Source organism: Castanea sativa, chromosome 6 (assembly GCF_040712315.1).
Source record: "Castanea sativa cultivar Marrone di Chiusa Pesio chromosome 6, ASM4071231v1".
Taxonomy (NCBI): Eukaryota; Viridiplantae; Streptophyta; class Magnoliopsida; order Fagales; family Fagaceae; genus Castanea; species Castanea sativa.
In genome coordinates this window covers 25,169,838-25,183,334 of record NC_134018.1, presented here as the reverse complement: position 1 = coordinate 25,183,334, position 13,497 = coordinate 25,169,838, and the positions used below count along the sequence as shown (strand labels likewise).

At 36.1% G+C, this 13,497-nt stretch overlaps 2 protein-coding genes across 2 annotated transcripts; both read right to left on the bottom strand.

Annotated features, from left to right (window-relative positions):
• Positions 1 to 4,768: 4,768 nt before the first annotated feature.
• On the bottom strand, positions 4,769 to 5,212 carry LOC142639700 (uncharacterized). The gene has a single exon (XM_075813844.1). It carries the CDS (start codon positions 5,210 to 5,212, stop codon positions 4,769 to 4,771), a length of 444 nt encoding a protein of 147 aa, XP_075669959.1.
• Positions 5,213 to 7,331: 2,119 nt separating this feature from the next.
• LOC142639699 (putative mitochondrial protein AtMg00860) lies at positions 7,332 to 8,715 on the bottom strand. The gene is made up of 2 exons (XM_075813843.1): positions 8,581 to 8,715; positions 7,332 to 7,886 (listed from the first exon to the last, which is right to left on the bottom strand). The coding sequence occupies exons 1-2, from the start codon at positions 8,713 to 8,715 to the stop codon at positions 7,332 to 7,334; spliced, it is 690 nt and encodes a 229-aa protein (XP_075669958.1).
• Positions 8,716 to 13,497: the final 4,782 nt, after the last annotated feature.

Sequence of the window (13,497 nt, the reverse complement as noted above, 5' to 3'; positions counted from 1 at the left end):
TAAATCAAAGGAAGAGGACAAAAGAAAATGATATTCTGGTCTGAGAGAATTGAAACTACAAACAATTTTTTTTTTTCTAATTCTGTTCTGGTGTCTTTTTTTTTTTTTTTTCTTAAGAGCTGGGTGCACGATTTTAACCTAGTGCACTTCAAAAAAAAAAAAATAAGAACGATGAATGAAGAATACAAAAGGAATAGGATAGGATGATAACAGGAAACAAAAAAAATAAAGGGATAGAAAACTGATTTTAGAACCTGTGCTCTGATACCAAATGATGCGAACCTCAATCAACACGCTTTGAGACCCAACAAAAATATTGGAATATTTACCCAGGAAAGCTAAAATTCAGATTTATAATAGAAACCCTGACCCAACGTTTATAATTGAAACGCAAACCAAAGGTATAAGTTGACCTTGACCCAATGATTATAAAGAATCACGAACCGAAGGTATAAAGTTTGAACGCCAAAAGGAAGAATCCTTGATAAGTTCACAGTTCCTGAAGAACCAAAGAAGGGCAAAGCCTCACCTTTTCTAATTTTTATTCAATAATATTATAAAAACGTTTACAAACTTCAGAGTCTATTTAAGGGCTCCATAAAACTTGACAGACAAGAACATATAATCTAAAATAACTCCTAATTGATACCTTACCATATCAGGAATCAAATTTGACCTAAAAAGTATTAAATGCACCTAAAAACAAGGAAAATACCTTAAAAACGTACTAAATAATAAAACCCTAAATAAAAGTTGATTTGATCTGAAATTAGCAGATCCAAAATAGGAAAAAATCTGCCTTAACTGATATAGAGCTGAAAAGTTAATCAGCCATTAATTCATACCATAAATCACTCGCAATTAAGCCAGATCAGCCCTAAATAGCTTGAATTAAATTTATTACGCTTTCAGCTTCCTTTGGGCCAAGCTTGGAATGTCCTGCATTAGAATGAGCCCAAATCTCTTGAATCAGACCACTAAGTGCTTCTTTGATCTTCTTGGATCTTGCTCTTGTAATAGGCCCAACTGGAACATGTAATGGATCCTTGAATGCTTGTTGATTCTCATCATGAGCACCCTTCTCAAGAATACTAAAAAGGACACTGTTGAGGAGTTCAGAGCTTCCAGCCAGTTCAATGATCTTCTGGACAAACTACATTACTGGCTTCAAAGATTTTCGCATGGACGCTATTAAACGCTTCTCTGAAGTTGACTTTAGCTCAATCAAACTCCAACTTGGTGCTGCCAATTCTCTCCTCCAGATGAGTTATGAAGACATCAATATTGAGGATGATGCCACCACGCAGCCTGCCCAGGACGAGCCAAAAGCTGGAGAGAACCCCCCACAGTGAAAGTGTAAAAGTTGATCATCATAGTTTATTCTTTTCTTATTTTCTTTTTTGTTTCTAAGTATGTGGTCCATTGTTTTGGGCCATTTTAATTTTATCTTAGTACATTTCACTCGTCTATAATCTTTTAGGACGAGCTTCCAAACATTTACCTTTTAGGCTTTTACTCTATTTAAGGGTTTTTGGACGGTGGTTGTCTACCCTTGTCTAGACTTTTTATGAATGAATGTTTATTTTCATTATTTCTTATTTTACTATTGACCATGTTATTTTATGGATGAATTTTCTTTAATTACATCACCTATATTACACTGGTTTATTGTCTGTCTACTCATGGAGGCATATAGCTCGTCCATGTTAAGTTTCCTCATGTTCAATGTTTTTACCATTCTTTATATTTTACAAGTGTAACTCATCTTATGAATGGCATTGCCTTCACCAGCTTTATTTGTCCGAAGACTTGCCATCTGGTTCTAATGTTGATGCAAACCTCAATCGACACGCTTTGAGACCCAACAAAAATATTTGAATATTTACCCAGGAAAGCTAAAATTCAGATTTATGATAGAAACCCTGACCCAACTTTTATAATCGAAACGCAAACTAAAGGTATAAGTTGACCTTGACCCAATGATTATAAAGAATTACAAACCGAAGGTATAAAGTTTGAACGCCACAAGGAAGAATCCCTGATAAGTTCACATTTCTTGAAGAACCAAAAGAAGAGCAAAGGCTCACCTTTTCTAATTTTTATTCAATAATATAATGAAAAACGTTTACAGACTTCAGGCCTATTTAAGGGCTCCATAAAACTTGACAGGCAAGAAAATATATTCTAAAATAACTCCTAATTGATACCTTACCATATCAGGAATCAAATTTGACCTAAAAAGCATTAAATGCACCTAGAAATAGGGAAAATACTTAAAAAACGTTCTAAATAATAAAAGCCCTAAATTCAAGTAGATTTGGTCTGAAATAGCAGCTCCAGAATAGGAAAAAATCTCCATTGACTGATATAGAGCTGAAAAGTCAATCAGCCACTAATCCACGCCATAAATCACTCCCAATTAAGCCAAATCAACCCTCAATAGCTTGAATTAAATTTATTACATTTTCATCTTCCTTTGGACCAAGCTTGGAATGTCCTGTGCTAGAATCAGCCCAAATCTCTTGAATCAGCCCATTAAGTGCTTCTTTGATCTTCTTGGATCTTGCTCTTGTAATAGGCCCAACTGGAACATGCAATGGATCCTTGAATGCTTGTTGATTCTCATCTGATGCTCATCCATATCCTGGATGGGTTACAATCATCTTTTAGCAAGATGTTTTAGCCTTTACTCGTCCAAAAATTTGGACTGTTTTGGCCAGTTACATTTATCCATGGACTCTTGAACACTCTTGCGTGCATGCATTGTCTCGTCCATTGGTTGGACAAATATACTTTAGGTTTTTCTTCATCCATTGGTTATTCAAACACACCCTAGGTCTTTTTGCCTTCTTGTAGATTAGTTTTAAATAGTGCATTATCATCATAAGAATTGAAAATTCACGCAACATTACACATTGGAAATCCAAACACTACTTACAAAACATCGTCCACAAATTTTGGCACATGCTTAGAACCTGGTGCCTTTAGGGAATTAAAGATACAAACAAACAAAGTCCATGACTTCATCCATAGATAGTGCATAGTTTAGAAACATGCACCTTTAAGGAATTAAAACACAACATATAATACTAATAAGAAACACAGGTAGTGAAAAGCAAACACATAACTTCGACTCGTCCAGGTAACCACAACGCATAGGATGATCTTGTCCAAAGCGATACTCGTCCTGGCTGATATCCTACTGGTAATATCTTCTTAAATGCTCACCATTCCAGGGGTGCTCCAACTTTCTCCCGTCCAGGGCTTCTAAGTAATAAGATCCTTGTCTCTTGCAATTAATAACCCTATAGGGTCCTTCCCAATTAGATCTTAGTTTCCCATGGGCTGGGTTTCTAGTTGCCAAAGAGGCCCTTTTTGGGACGAGGTCCACAATGTTAAAACACTTGGGTTTCATCATTGCATCATATTTTCTAGCCATAAGGTTCTTACACCTTGCTATCGTTTGCTTTGCGTTCATCCTTACCTCATCTATCAGATCAAGGTTGAGACAGAGTTGCTCTTCATTACCCTCATCCTGATACTTCATCACCCTGAGGTTTGCCATGGGCACTTCTACAAGTATCACAGCTTCGCTCCCGTAGGCTAGTTTGAAAGGGGTTTCCCCCGTAGGGGTCCTTACGGTCGTCCTGTATGCCCATAGAACACCTGGTAGCTTGTCTGGCCATACTCCCTTTTTCCCCTCAAACTGATGCGAACCTCAATTGACACACTTTGAGACCCAACAAACAATATAGGAATATGATGCGAACCTCAATCGACACGCTTTGAGACCCAACAAAAATATTGGAATACTTGCCCAAGAAAGCTAAAATTCAGATTTTTGATAGAAACCCTGACCCTACGTTTATAATCGAAACGCGAACCAAAGGTATAAGTATGACACCTTGACCCAATGATTATAATGAATCACGAACCAAAGGTATAAAGTTTGAACGCCACAAAGAAGAATCCCTGATAAGTTCATAATTCTTGAAGAACCAAAAGAAGAGCAAAGCCTCACCTTTTCTAATTTTTATTCAATAATATATAATGAAAAACGTTTACAGACTTCAGAGCCTATTTAAGGGCTCCATAAAACTTGACAGACAAGAAAATATATTCTAAAATAACTCCTAATTGATACCTTACCATATCAGGAATCAAATTTGACCTAAAAAGCATTAAATGCACCTAAAAACAAGGAAATAAATCACCTAAACCTAAAATAACGTTTTTAAATAAAAATACCAAAAATAATAAATTACAATAATTAAACAGTAAATTATGTTCTACATCAGACCCCTCCACTTGAAACAAACTCGTCCTCGAGTTCATCTTTGAAATCTAAAATCTTCCGCTCCAAATAAACAAATAATTCGAATGCTTTAATGACTTGATCTTGTTGTGAAACTTGAATCCTTCATAAAGTGTAGCAGAAATTTTCTTCTCATCTACTTTCAATTTATTTGCAACATCAATCAACAAAGGGTTGATAATAAAATTAAAATTTTCTACTCCAAGAAAATCAACAAATTGAATAGTCATCTTCAACAAATCAACTGTGAACAAAGTCAATAGTCGTCCACAGAGATTCTCAGTTGATCATAAGTCAAGTGACATGCTCAAGGGCATATATTGCTGACTCCTTGCTAAAGAAGAACTTGCCTTCTGGTTTAGCTTCCACCCATTTAGTAAAGTAGTCGATCCCTACTACCAAAAACTTCATTTGCCTGGTTCCAAGTGAGAAAGGACCTAAAATATCCAGTTCTTATAATGCAAAGAGCCATGGGGCCATCATCGAGGTAAGATACTTTGACAGTTGTCTAGGGACGTTGTTGTAACGTTGAAACTGGTCACACACCTTGACATAAACCTTAGCACCTGCTTGAATATTTGGCCAGTAATAACCTGCATAGATGACTTTATGGAGTAGCACTCTTGCTCCTGAGTGGTTTCCACATGCTCCTTCATGAACCTTCCTCAACACATAGTTTGACTCGTCCGGAGCTAAGCACCTTAAGTAGGGCTTAGAGAAGCCTCTTTTATATAATACCTTGTCTATGAGGATAAACTTAACAACTTTGATCCTTAACTTTCTAGCCTTGTCCTTGTCCTCTAGAAGCCTTCCATCTTTGAGGTAAGTTACTATTGGAGTTGTCCAATTTTCTTCTCCTTCAATTTGTTGTACCTCTGGAAGGTCTATGCTTCGCATGTATTAGACTTTGTCACACTTGTCCATAGCCCTCTCTGTCGAAGCTACCTTCACCAAAACATCTGCTTCTGTATTTTCCTCCCTTGGGATTTGAACAAAACTAGCTTCCTTAAATTTTTTGACAATCCTCTTTGTTAGTATTAGTGCCCTTAAATCCTATTATATGATGCTATGTATGTTATTATTTATGACATTATGCATGACTTAATGTTGTGTTTAATAAAGTTGTTTTATTATTATCTAAAAATAATGGTAACATGAACATTCAGATATTATCATATAGTCCATGAGATGCATTGTATGTGATTTATGTGATTTAGTCATAGAAGATATAAGTCACAAATTCTTTGTAAACTCAAAATTATAGTTTGTAGTTGGTGATGAAATTGGGCATTTCATTTGCGAAGACTATAATATATCAACTAAGATGATTTGTCTTGATGATGGAAATGAAAATTTCTAGTTGGTATGTTGATATGTTTTAAGAGTTAAGACATATTGAACTGGACCGCTGTGAGTTTTATTATTCTCCTAATGACTGTCAATTATATAATAAATTCACGACTTATATTTACATAAACTCTTGATCCTGAGAGGATAATGGACCTGATTATGAAGTGTAGGTTGCTTTGATATATCAAGAGTGAGATCTATTGTTACAGTCAAAACCTTAGTATGTTGGGCAATCACACTTAGTGTTGATGAAACATATATTCTCAAGATGGAATTCATAGTCTCTTAACGGAGATATAAAATATTCCCTTGAGATAAGTTTAATGGGTTCAGTTATTTAGAGAGTTAGGCCTAACGTATATATTTATAGAATTGAATTTCATAAATATATGATAAATAACTTTAAAGGATTAAACCGGATACTCAAGGAATTAATATGTAGTAATCTACAAAGTGGCAGTCTTTTTTCATGATTTTGTATTACTACGAATATTTTATGAACGGGTTGCATGTACAATAAAGTCTTGGGATATAATTTATAAATAAAGCCTTGATTGAAACTATATTTATATAGTGGTATTAAATATAGTTAATGGTAACTTTGGACTTGTCAAGAGTTGACAGAAAAGCCCAAGACCCATTAAAGCTAGTGTCTTATTGGTCCCTTTCGGTCCGACTCCAAGCCATACACTTAAGCCCAATTGGAAAGGCCCAAAAGGCCAGCCCAATTAGATAATCAGTTAGATACAAAGGGAGAAACATACAGAATTTTCTGTAGTGAACATACAATAACACTATTGTGAAAAGGTGTGTAAAAAGTGTTAGACTTTTTGACATTCTCCCTTTGGAATTGATTGAGAGACCACACATTTTGGGCGTTAGTGGAATTGGAGTGAAGATTGAAAGTGTTCCCAAGTGCTTCTGATCTTCAGTTTTGAAATTCATCGCTTCAAGGTACACTCTCTCGTTCTTATATTCTGAAACTTACATAGTGCATGTTAACATTTATGAATGAAGTAGATCCGTTGTTTTTCCATTGCATATGTTTTGTATGCAATACAAACATGTTATTTTTCCATCACTCTTCACCTGTCTAAAATATTTCTTCATTCGGTCTTCCTTAGCTTCACATATTCCATTTACTTGACTTATGATCAACTAAGAATCTCCATGGATGACTACTGACTCTGCCTTTAAGGGACTTAGCCAATTCCAACCCTTTAAGGAGAGCTTCATATTCAGCTTCATTATTGGTTGTCTGATACTGTAGACGAGCTGCATATTTCAACTTGTCCCCTTTAAGGGATTTTAGTACAACTCCAATTCCTCCTGTATATAATGTGGACGAACCATCTACATAGACGACCCACCTCTAAGCTTCATCAATCTTTTCTAACCCACCTTGGTTGGGAGTGAACTTTACAATCAAATCTGCCAATACTTGAGCCTTTATAGCGCTTCTTGGTTGGTACTCGACATCAAACTCACTAAGTTTTATGGCCCATTGGATTGGGCGTCCTGCAGCTTCCAACTTGTTCATTGCCTTCTTGAGTGGATGATCTGTTAAGACATTGATGACATGGTCCTGAAAATAATGTCTTAACTTCTTGGACGCTGTAACCAAAGCAAAAGCTAGTTTTTCCATCATCGGGTACAGTCCTTCTGCTCATCTCAATGCTTGGCTTGTATAATAAACTGGCTTTTGTATCTTCCCCTCTTCTCTAATTAATGCTGAGCTCATTGCATGTGGAAACACTGCCAAATACAAGTATAATTCTTCATCTGGTATAGACGGGCTCAACAGAGAAGCTATTGTGAGATAGGCCTTGAGGTCTTGAATGGCCTTTTGACACTCATTTTTCCATTTAAATGCCTTCTTGAGAACCTTAAAAAATGGCAAACACTTGTTAATAGCTTTTGATACCAATCTGTTAAGGGCGACAACTCGCCCGGTGATAGATTGGACTTCTTTGACATTCCTTGGTGGTTCCATATTTAGTATCGCTTGAATTTTATTAGGATTTGCTTCAATTCCTCTATGTGAAACCATGATCCCAAGAAACTTTCCTAACAAAACTCCAAAAGCACACTTGCTCGAATTTAACTTCATGTTATATCGTCTAAGTGTATCGAAGGTCTCGTGAAGGTCATCCAAATGCTTTTCCTCATCCAAGCTCTTTACCAACATATCATCTACATAAACTTCCACATCCCGTCCAATCTATGGACAAAACATATGTTTAACCAACCTTTGATAAGTTACCCCCGAGTTCTTTAAACCGAAAGGCATCACCTAGTAGCAAAATAGACCTTGACTAGTAATGAAGGATGTCTTCTCTTGATCCACCTCGTCCATCCTTATTTGATTGTAACTTGAGAAGGCGTCCATGAAACTTAGCAATTTATGACCTGTAGTTGAGTTTACTAGCTGGTCAATACGTGACAACGGGTAGCTATCTTTGGGGCAAGCCTTGTTCAAATTGGTGAAGTCCATGCACATCCTTCATTTGTCGTTTGCCTTCTTGACCATCACCATGTTAGCCAACCCGTCTGGGTAATAAACTTCCCAGAAAAATTTTGCCATGGTCAACTTCTAGACTTCTTATTTAATGGCGTTATCTTGCTCAAGAGTAAAAACTCTTTTCTTCTGACGAACAGGCTTACACTTCCGTGGGCTCCACAGTAACTCTTCTCTCATCTATGCTCATCGTTTGCATGTGCTCGTCCATAGCCAACATGGCTAGATAGCATTCTTTGGCAGCTAATTGGTCTCCTTGCACTTGACCTACTCCACGATCGATTGGGAACTTAAAAGATAAATGGTAGGTAGACGCTACTGTCTTCCAACTTTTTAGAGTCGGTCTTCCAATGATAGCGTTGTATAAGGACGAACAGTCCACAACCAGGAAGTTTACCTCTTTGGTTATCTGCTGTGGATACGCTCCTACAACCATAGGTAATATAATGGTACCCACAGGTAGCACTTTCATCCCTCCAAATCCTACCAATGGCAAATTTACTGGATGAAGTTGATCTCGTCCAAGCCTCATTTGTTCGAAGACAAGGTAATATAAAATGTCTGCCGAAATTCTGTGGGCTCCGCGGTAACTATTCTTTCGTCTATGCTCATTGTCCGCATGTGCTCGTCCATAGCCAACATGGCTAGATAACATTCTTTGGTGGCCAATTGATCTCTTTGCACTTGACCTACTCCATGATCTGTTGGGAACTTAACAGATAAATGGTAGGTAGACGTTACTACCTTCCAACTGTTTAGAGTCGGTTTTCCAATGATAGTATTGTATGAGGACAAACAGTCCACAACTAGGAAGTTTACCTCTTTGGTTATCTGTTGTGGATACGCTCCTACAACCATAGGTAATGTAATGGTTGTTGGGGTTTATGCCCTAAAATCCAATTTATTAGGATGATATAAATAATTAAATTGTTTAATTATATGAGACTATTTATAATTGAACTAATGCGACATTTATCATAGTCCATGAGATGCATTGTATGTGATTTATGTGATTTAGTCACAGTAGATGTAAATCACAAGTTCCTTGTAAACTAAAAATGCAGTTCGTAGTCAGTGATGAAATTGGGCGTTTCATCTGCGAAGACTATAACACATCAACTAAGATGATTTTTCTTGATCACGGAAGTAGAGACTTCTAGTTGATGTGTTGATGTGTCTTAAAAGTTATGACATATTGAACTGGATCGCTGTGAGATTAATTATTCAATCAACAACTTTCACCTAAATAATTAATCTCACGACTTCTAATTTCATAGACTCTCAATCCTAAGAGGGTAGTAGACTTGATCAGGAAATGTAGGTTACTTTGATATATTGGGAGTGAGATCTAATATTCATGGTCAAAACCTCAGTATGTTGGGTAACCACACGTAGTGTTGAGGGAACACATATTCTCAAGATAGAATCCATAATCTCTTTTGTAGAGACACGAAATATCCCCTTGAGATAAGTTTAATGGGAACTGATTATTCAGGGTGCCCACTTTAGTAAGGAGTTACTAAAACTTATATTTATTGAAATTGGATTTCAATAAATGTGAATAACTAAAAGATTAAACCGGGTACTCAACGATAAAATAGTTGTTTACAAATTGACAGTTTATTATGACTTTGTTCACTATGGATATTTCATGGAGGGGTCAAATGATATTATTAAAGTCTTGGGATATAATTTATTAATAAGGCCTAGAGTGCAATTATGTTTATATAGTGGTATTAAATATAATTAATAGTAACTTTGGACTTGTCAAGAGTTGACAAAAAAGCTCAAGACCCATTGGAGCTAGAGTCTTATTTGCTCCCTTTGGTCCCATCTCAAACCACAAACTAAAGCCCAATTAGGTAGGCCCAAAAGGCTAATCCAATTAGATAATCATTTTTTATTTAGTAAGAGTTATTATATAAAGTAACTACCAAGGTTGTTAAGAATGTACGTATGATGAAAAGAAAGAAACCAGTTTCTCTCTATAAGGAGAAGAAGAAAGATTTTTCTTTGAGAATCAACGTACAAAAGACTGATTGAGAGACCACACTTCTTGGGCATCATATGGAATTGAGATGAAGATTAGAGGTATTCTCAAGTCTTAATTTTGAATTTCATTGCATCAAGGCACGCTTTCTATTCTTTGTTCTAGAATTCAAGGTTACATGTTATCTCTCATGAACGAAATAGATCTGTGATTGTTGCTTCCACTGCGTGTTTTATTTGAGATGGAAAACCAGATTTTCCAACAATTGGTATCAGAGCGGTCTTCAATATCATGCTTGTATAACATGTAATTGAGTTTTAGAATTAAAGAAAAACTATTTTCTTGATGTTCTAGTTTTCTGCAGTAAAGTTTCTACATATTTTTGATATTATCGTGATCTACAATGAAGTTCATAGCACCAGTTATAAAGTCTTAAATAAAACTGGTATATTTATATCAAGTGTGAGCATTACGGTTTTGCACCGCTTGGACGTTTTGCTTCTCTTGGATATAGTAGGCAATTGTGTATAGTTGTTGCATTTGATTCCATAACTATTGTTGATGCGATTAACGTGTTAACATTTATTTCCTTGGCCATCTTTGTTTTCATGATTAGAATAATGATAATAAGACAAGGATAATGATAATAAGACAATTTAACGTTGATGCTTGTTGGCCATCTTATAAGCATGTGTTAATTGTCTTGGATGCCTTGGATCCGTTTGTTAATTTTGATGTGTGTGTTTCATATATTGCAAATTATATGGAGATACACGGATATAAATGATATCATGTGAGCAATTTTGTGATTGTATGATATAGCCCACTTTAATTTAATTTCTTTGAATTTTTGCATTCTTTGAATCTATATATATTAATTTTGGTCGTGGGAATGTTGTTCCTTTGGAAAAAGTATCTATGTAAACTTCAAGGAATTTTCTTTTTCAGTTTACTGATATACATGCTATCATGTTAATGCTAGGATTATGAAATTTATTCCTAATGAGATTAGGATTATGTTTTCAAGGGTTTCTAGCATTATTAAGGTTCTTGATAATGATCTTGAAAACCTTAATTTTTGATCTCTAAATCTTCGTTGGTAAAATCAAAAGGTGTTTTTGATGGAAGAAAAATGAAGATGTCAAAAATGATTACTTGAGAATTCTTGAAAATTTTAGTTTTGCGAGTTTTGATTGATTGAATGTACTTTTCGATTGATCGAAGAGGAATCTAGAACCGATCGAGTCAGGCAGAAACTCTATGATGAAATTCTTCATTGTCTCGATCGATCGAGAATTCCCTATTGTGACAGTTTATTATGACTTTGTTCACTATGGATATTTTATGGAGGGGTCAAATAATATTGTTAAAATCTTGGGATATAATTTATTAATAAGGCCTAAAGTGCAATTATATTTATATAGTGGTATTAAATATAATTAATAGTAACTTTGGACTTGTCAAGAGTTGATAGAAAAGCTCAAGGCCCATTGGAGATAGAGTCTTATTTGTTTCCTTTGGTCCCATCTCAAGCCACAAACTAAAGCCCAATTAGGTAGGCCTAAAAGGCTAACCCAATTAGATAATTAGATTTTATTTAATAAAACTTATTAAATAAAGTAATTGCCAAGGTACTTAAGAATGTACGTATGATGAAAAGAAAGAAAACAGTTTTTCTCTACAAGGAGAAGAAGAAGGATTTTTCTTTGAGAATCAACGTACAAAAAACTGATTAAGATACCATATTTCTTGGGCATCATGGGGAATTGAGATGAAGATTAGAGGTATTCTCAAGTCTTGGTTTTGAATTTCACTACATCAAGGTACGTTTCCTATTCTTTGTTCTAGAATTCAAGGTTACATGTTATCTCTCATGAACGAAGTAGATCTGTGATTGTTGCTTCCGCTGCGTGTTTTATTTGAGATGCAAAACTAGATTTTCCAACAATGGTACCCACAGGTAGCACTTTCATCCCTCCAAATCCTACCACTGGCGAATTTACTAGATGAAGTTGATCTCGTCCAAGCCTCATTTGTTGGAAGGAAGGGTAATATAAAATGTCTACTGAACTTCTGTGGGCTTCGTGGTAACTCTTCTCTCATCTTGCTCATCATCTGCATGTGCTCGTCCATAGCCAACATTGCTAGATAGCATTCTTTGGTGGCTAATTGGTCTCCTTGCACTTGACCTACTCCATGATCTGTTGGGAACATAATAAACAAATGGTAGGTAGACGTTACTACCTTCCAATTGTTTAGAGTCGGTTTTCCAATGATAGCATTGTATGAGGACGAACAGTCCACAACCAAGAAGTTTACCTCTTTTGTTATTTGCTGTGAATACACTCCTACCACCACAGGTAATATAATGGTACCTACAGGTAGCACATTCATCCCTCCAAATCCGACTAATGGCAAATTTACTGGACGAAGATAATCTTGTCCAAGCCTCATTTGTTCGAAGACAGAGTAATATAAAATGTCTGTCAAACTTCCGTGGGCTCCACGGTAACTTTTCTCTCGTCTATGCTCATTATCCGCATGTGCTTATCCATAGCCAACATGGCTAGATAACATTCTTTAGCGGCTAATTGGTCTCTTTGCACTTGACTTACTCCATGATCTATTGGGAACTTAACAGATAAATGGTAGGTAGACGTTACTGCCTTCCAACTGTTTAGAGTCTGTCTTCCAATGATAGCGTTGTATGAGGATGAACAGTTTACAACCAGGAAGTTTACCTATTTGGTTATTTGCTGTGGATACGCTCCTAGCACCACAGATAATGTAATCGTACCCATAGGTAGCACTTTCATCCCTCCAAATTCTACCAATGGTGAATTTACTAGACGAAGTTGATCTCGTCCAAGCCTCATTTGTTGGAAGGAAGTGTAATATAAAATGTCTGCAGAACTTTTGTGAGCTCCGCAATAACTCTTCTCCCATCTATGCTCATCGTCTGCATGTGCTCGTCCATAGCTAACATGGCTAGATAGCATTCTTTGGCGGCTAATTGGTCTCCTTGCACTTGACCTACTCCATGATCTATTGGAAATTTAACATATAAATGGTAGGTAGACGTTACTGCCTTCCATCTATTTAGAGTCGGTCTTCAATTGATAGCGTTGTATGAGGACGAATAGTTTACAACTAGGAAGTTCACCTATTTGGTTATTTGCTGTGAGTATGCTCCTACCACCACAGTTAATATAATGGTACCCACAAGTAGCACTTTCATCCTTCCAGATCCTACCAATGGCGAATTTACTAGACGAAGTTGATCTCGTCCAAGCCTTATTTGTTGGAAGGCAGGGTAATATAAAA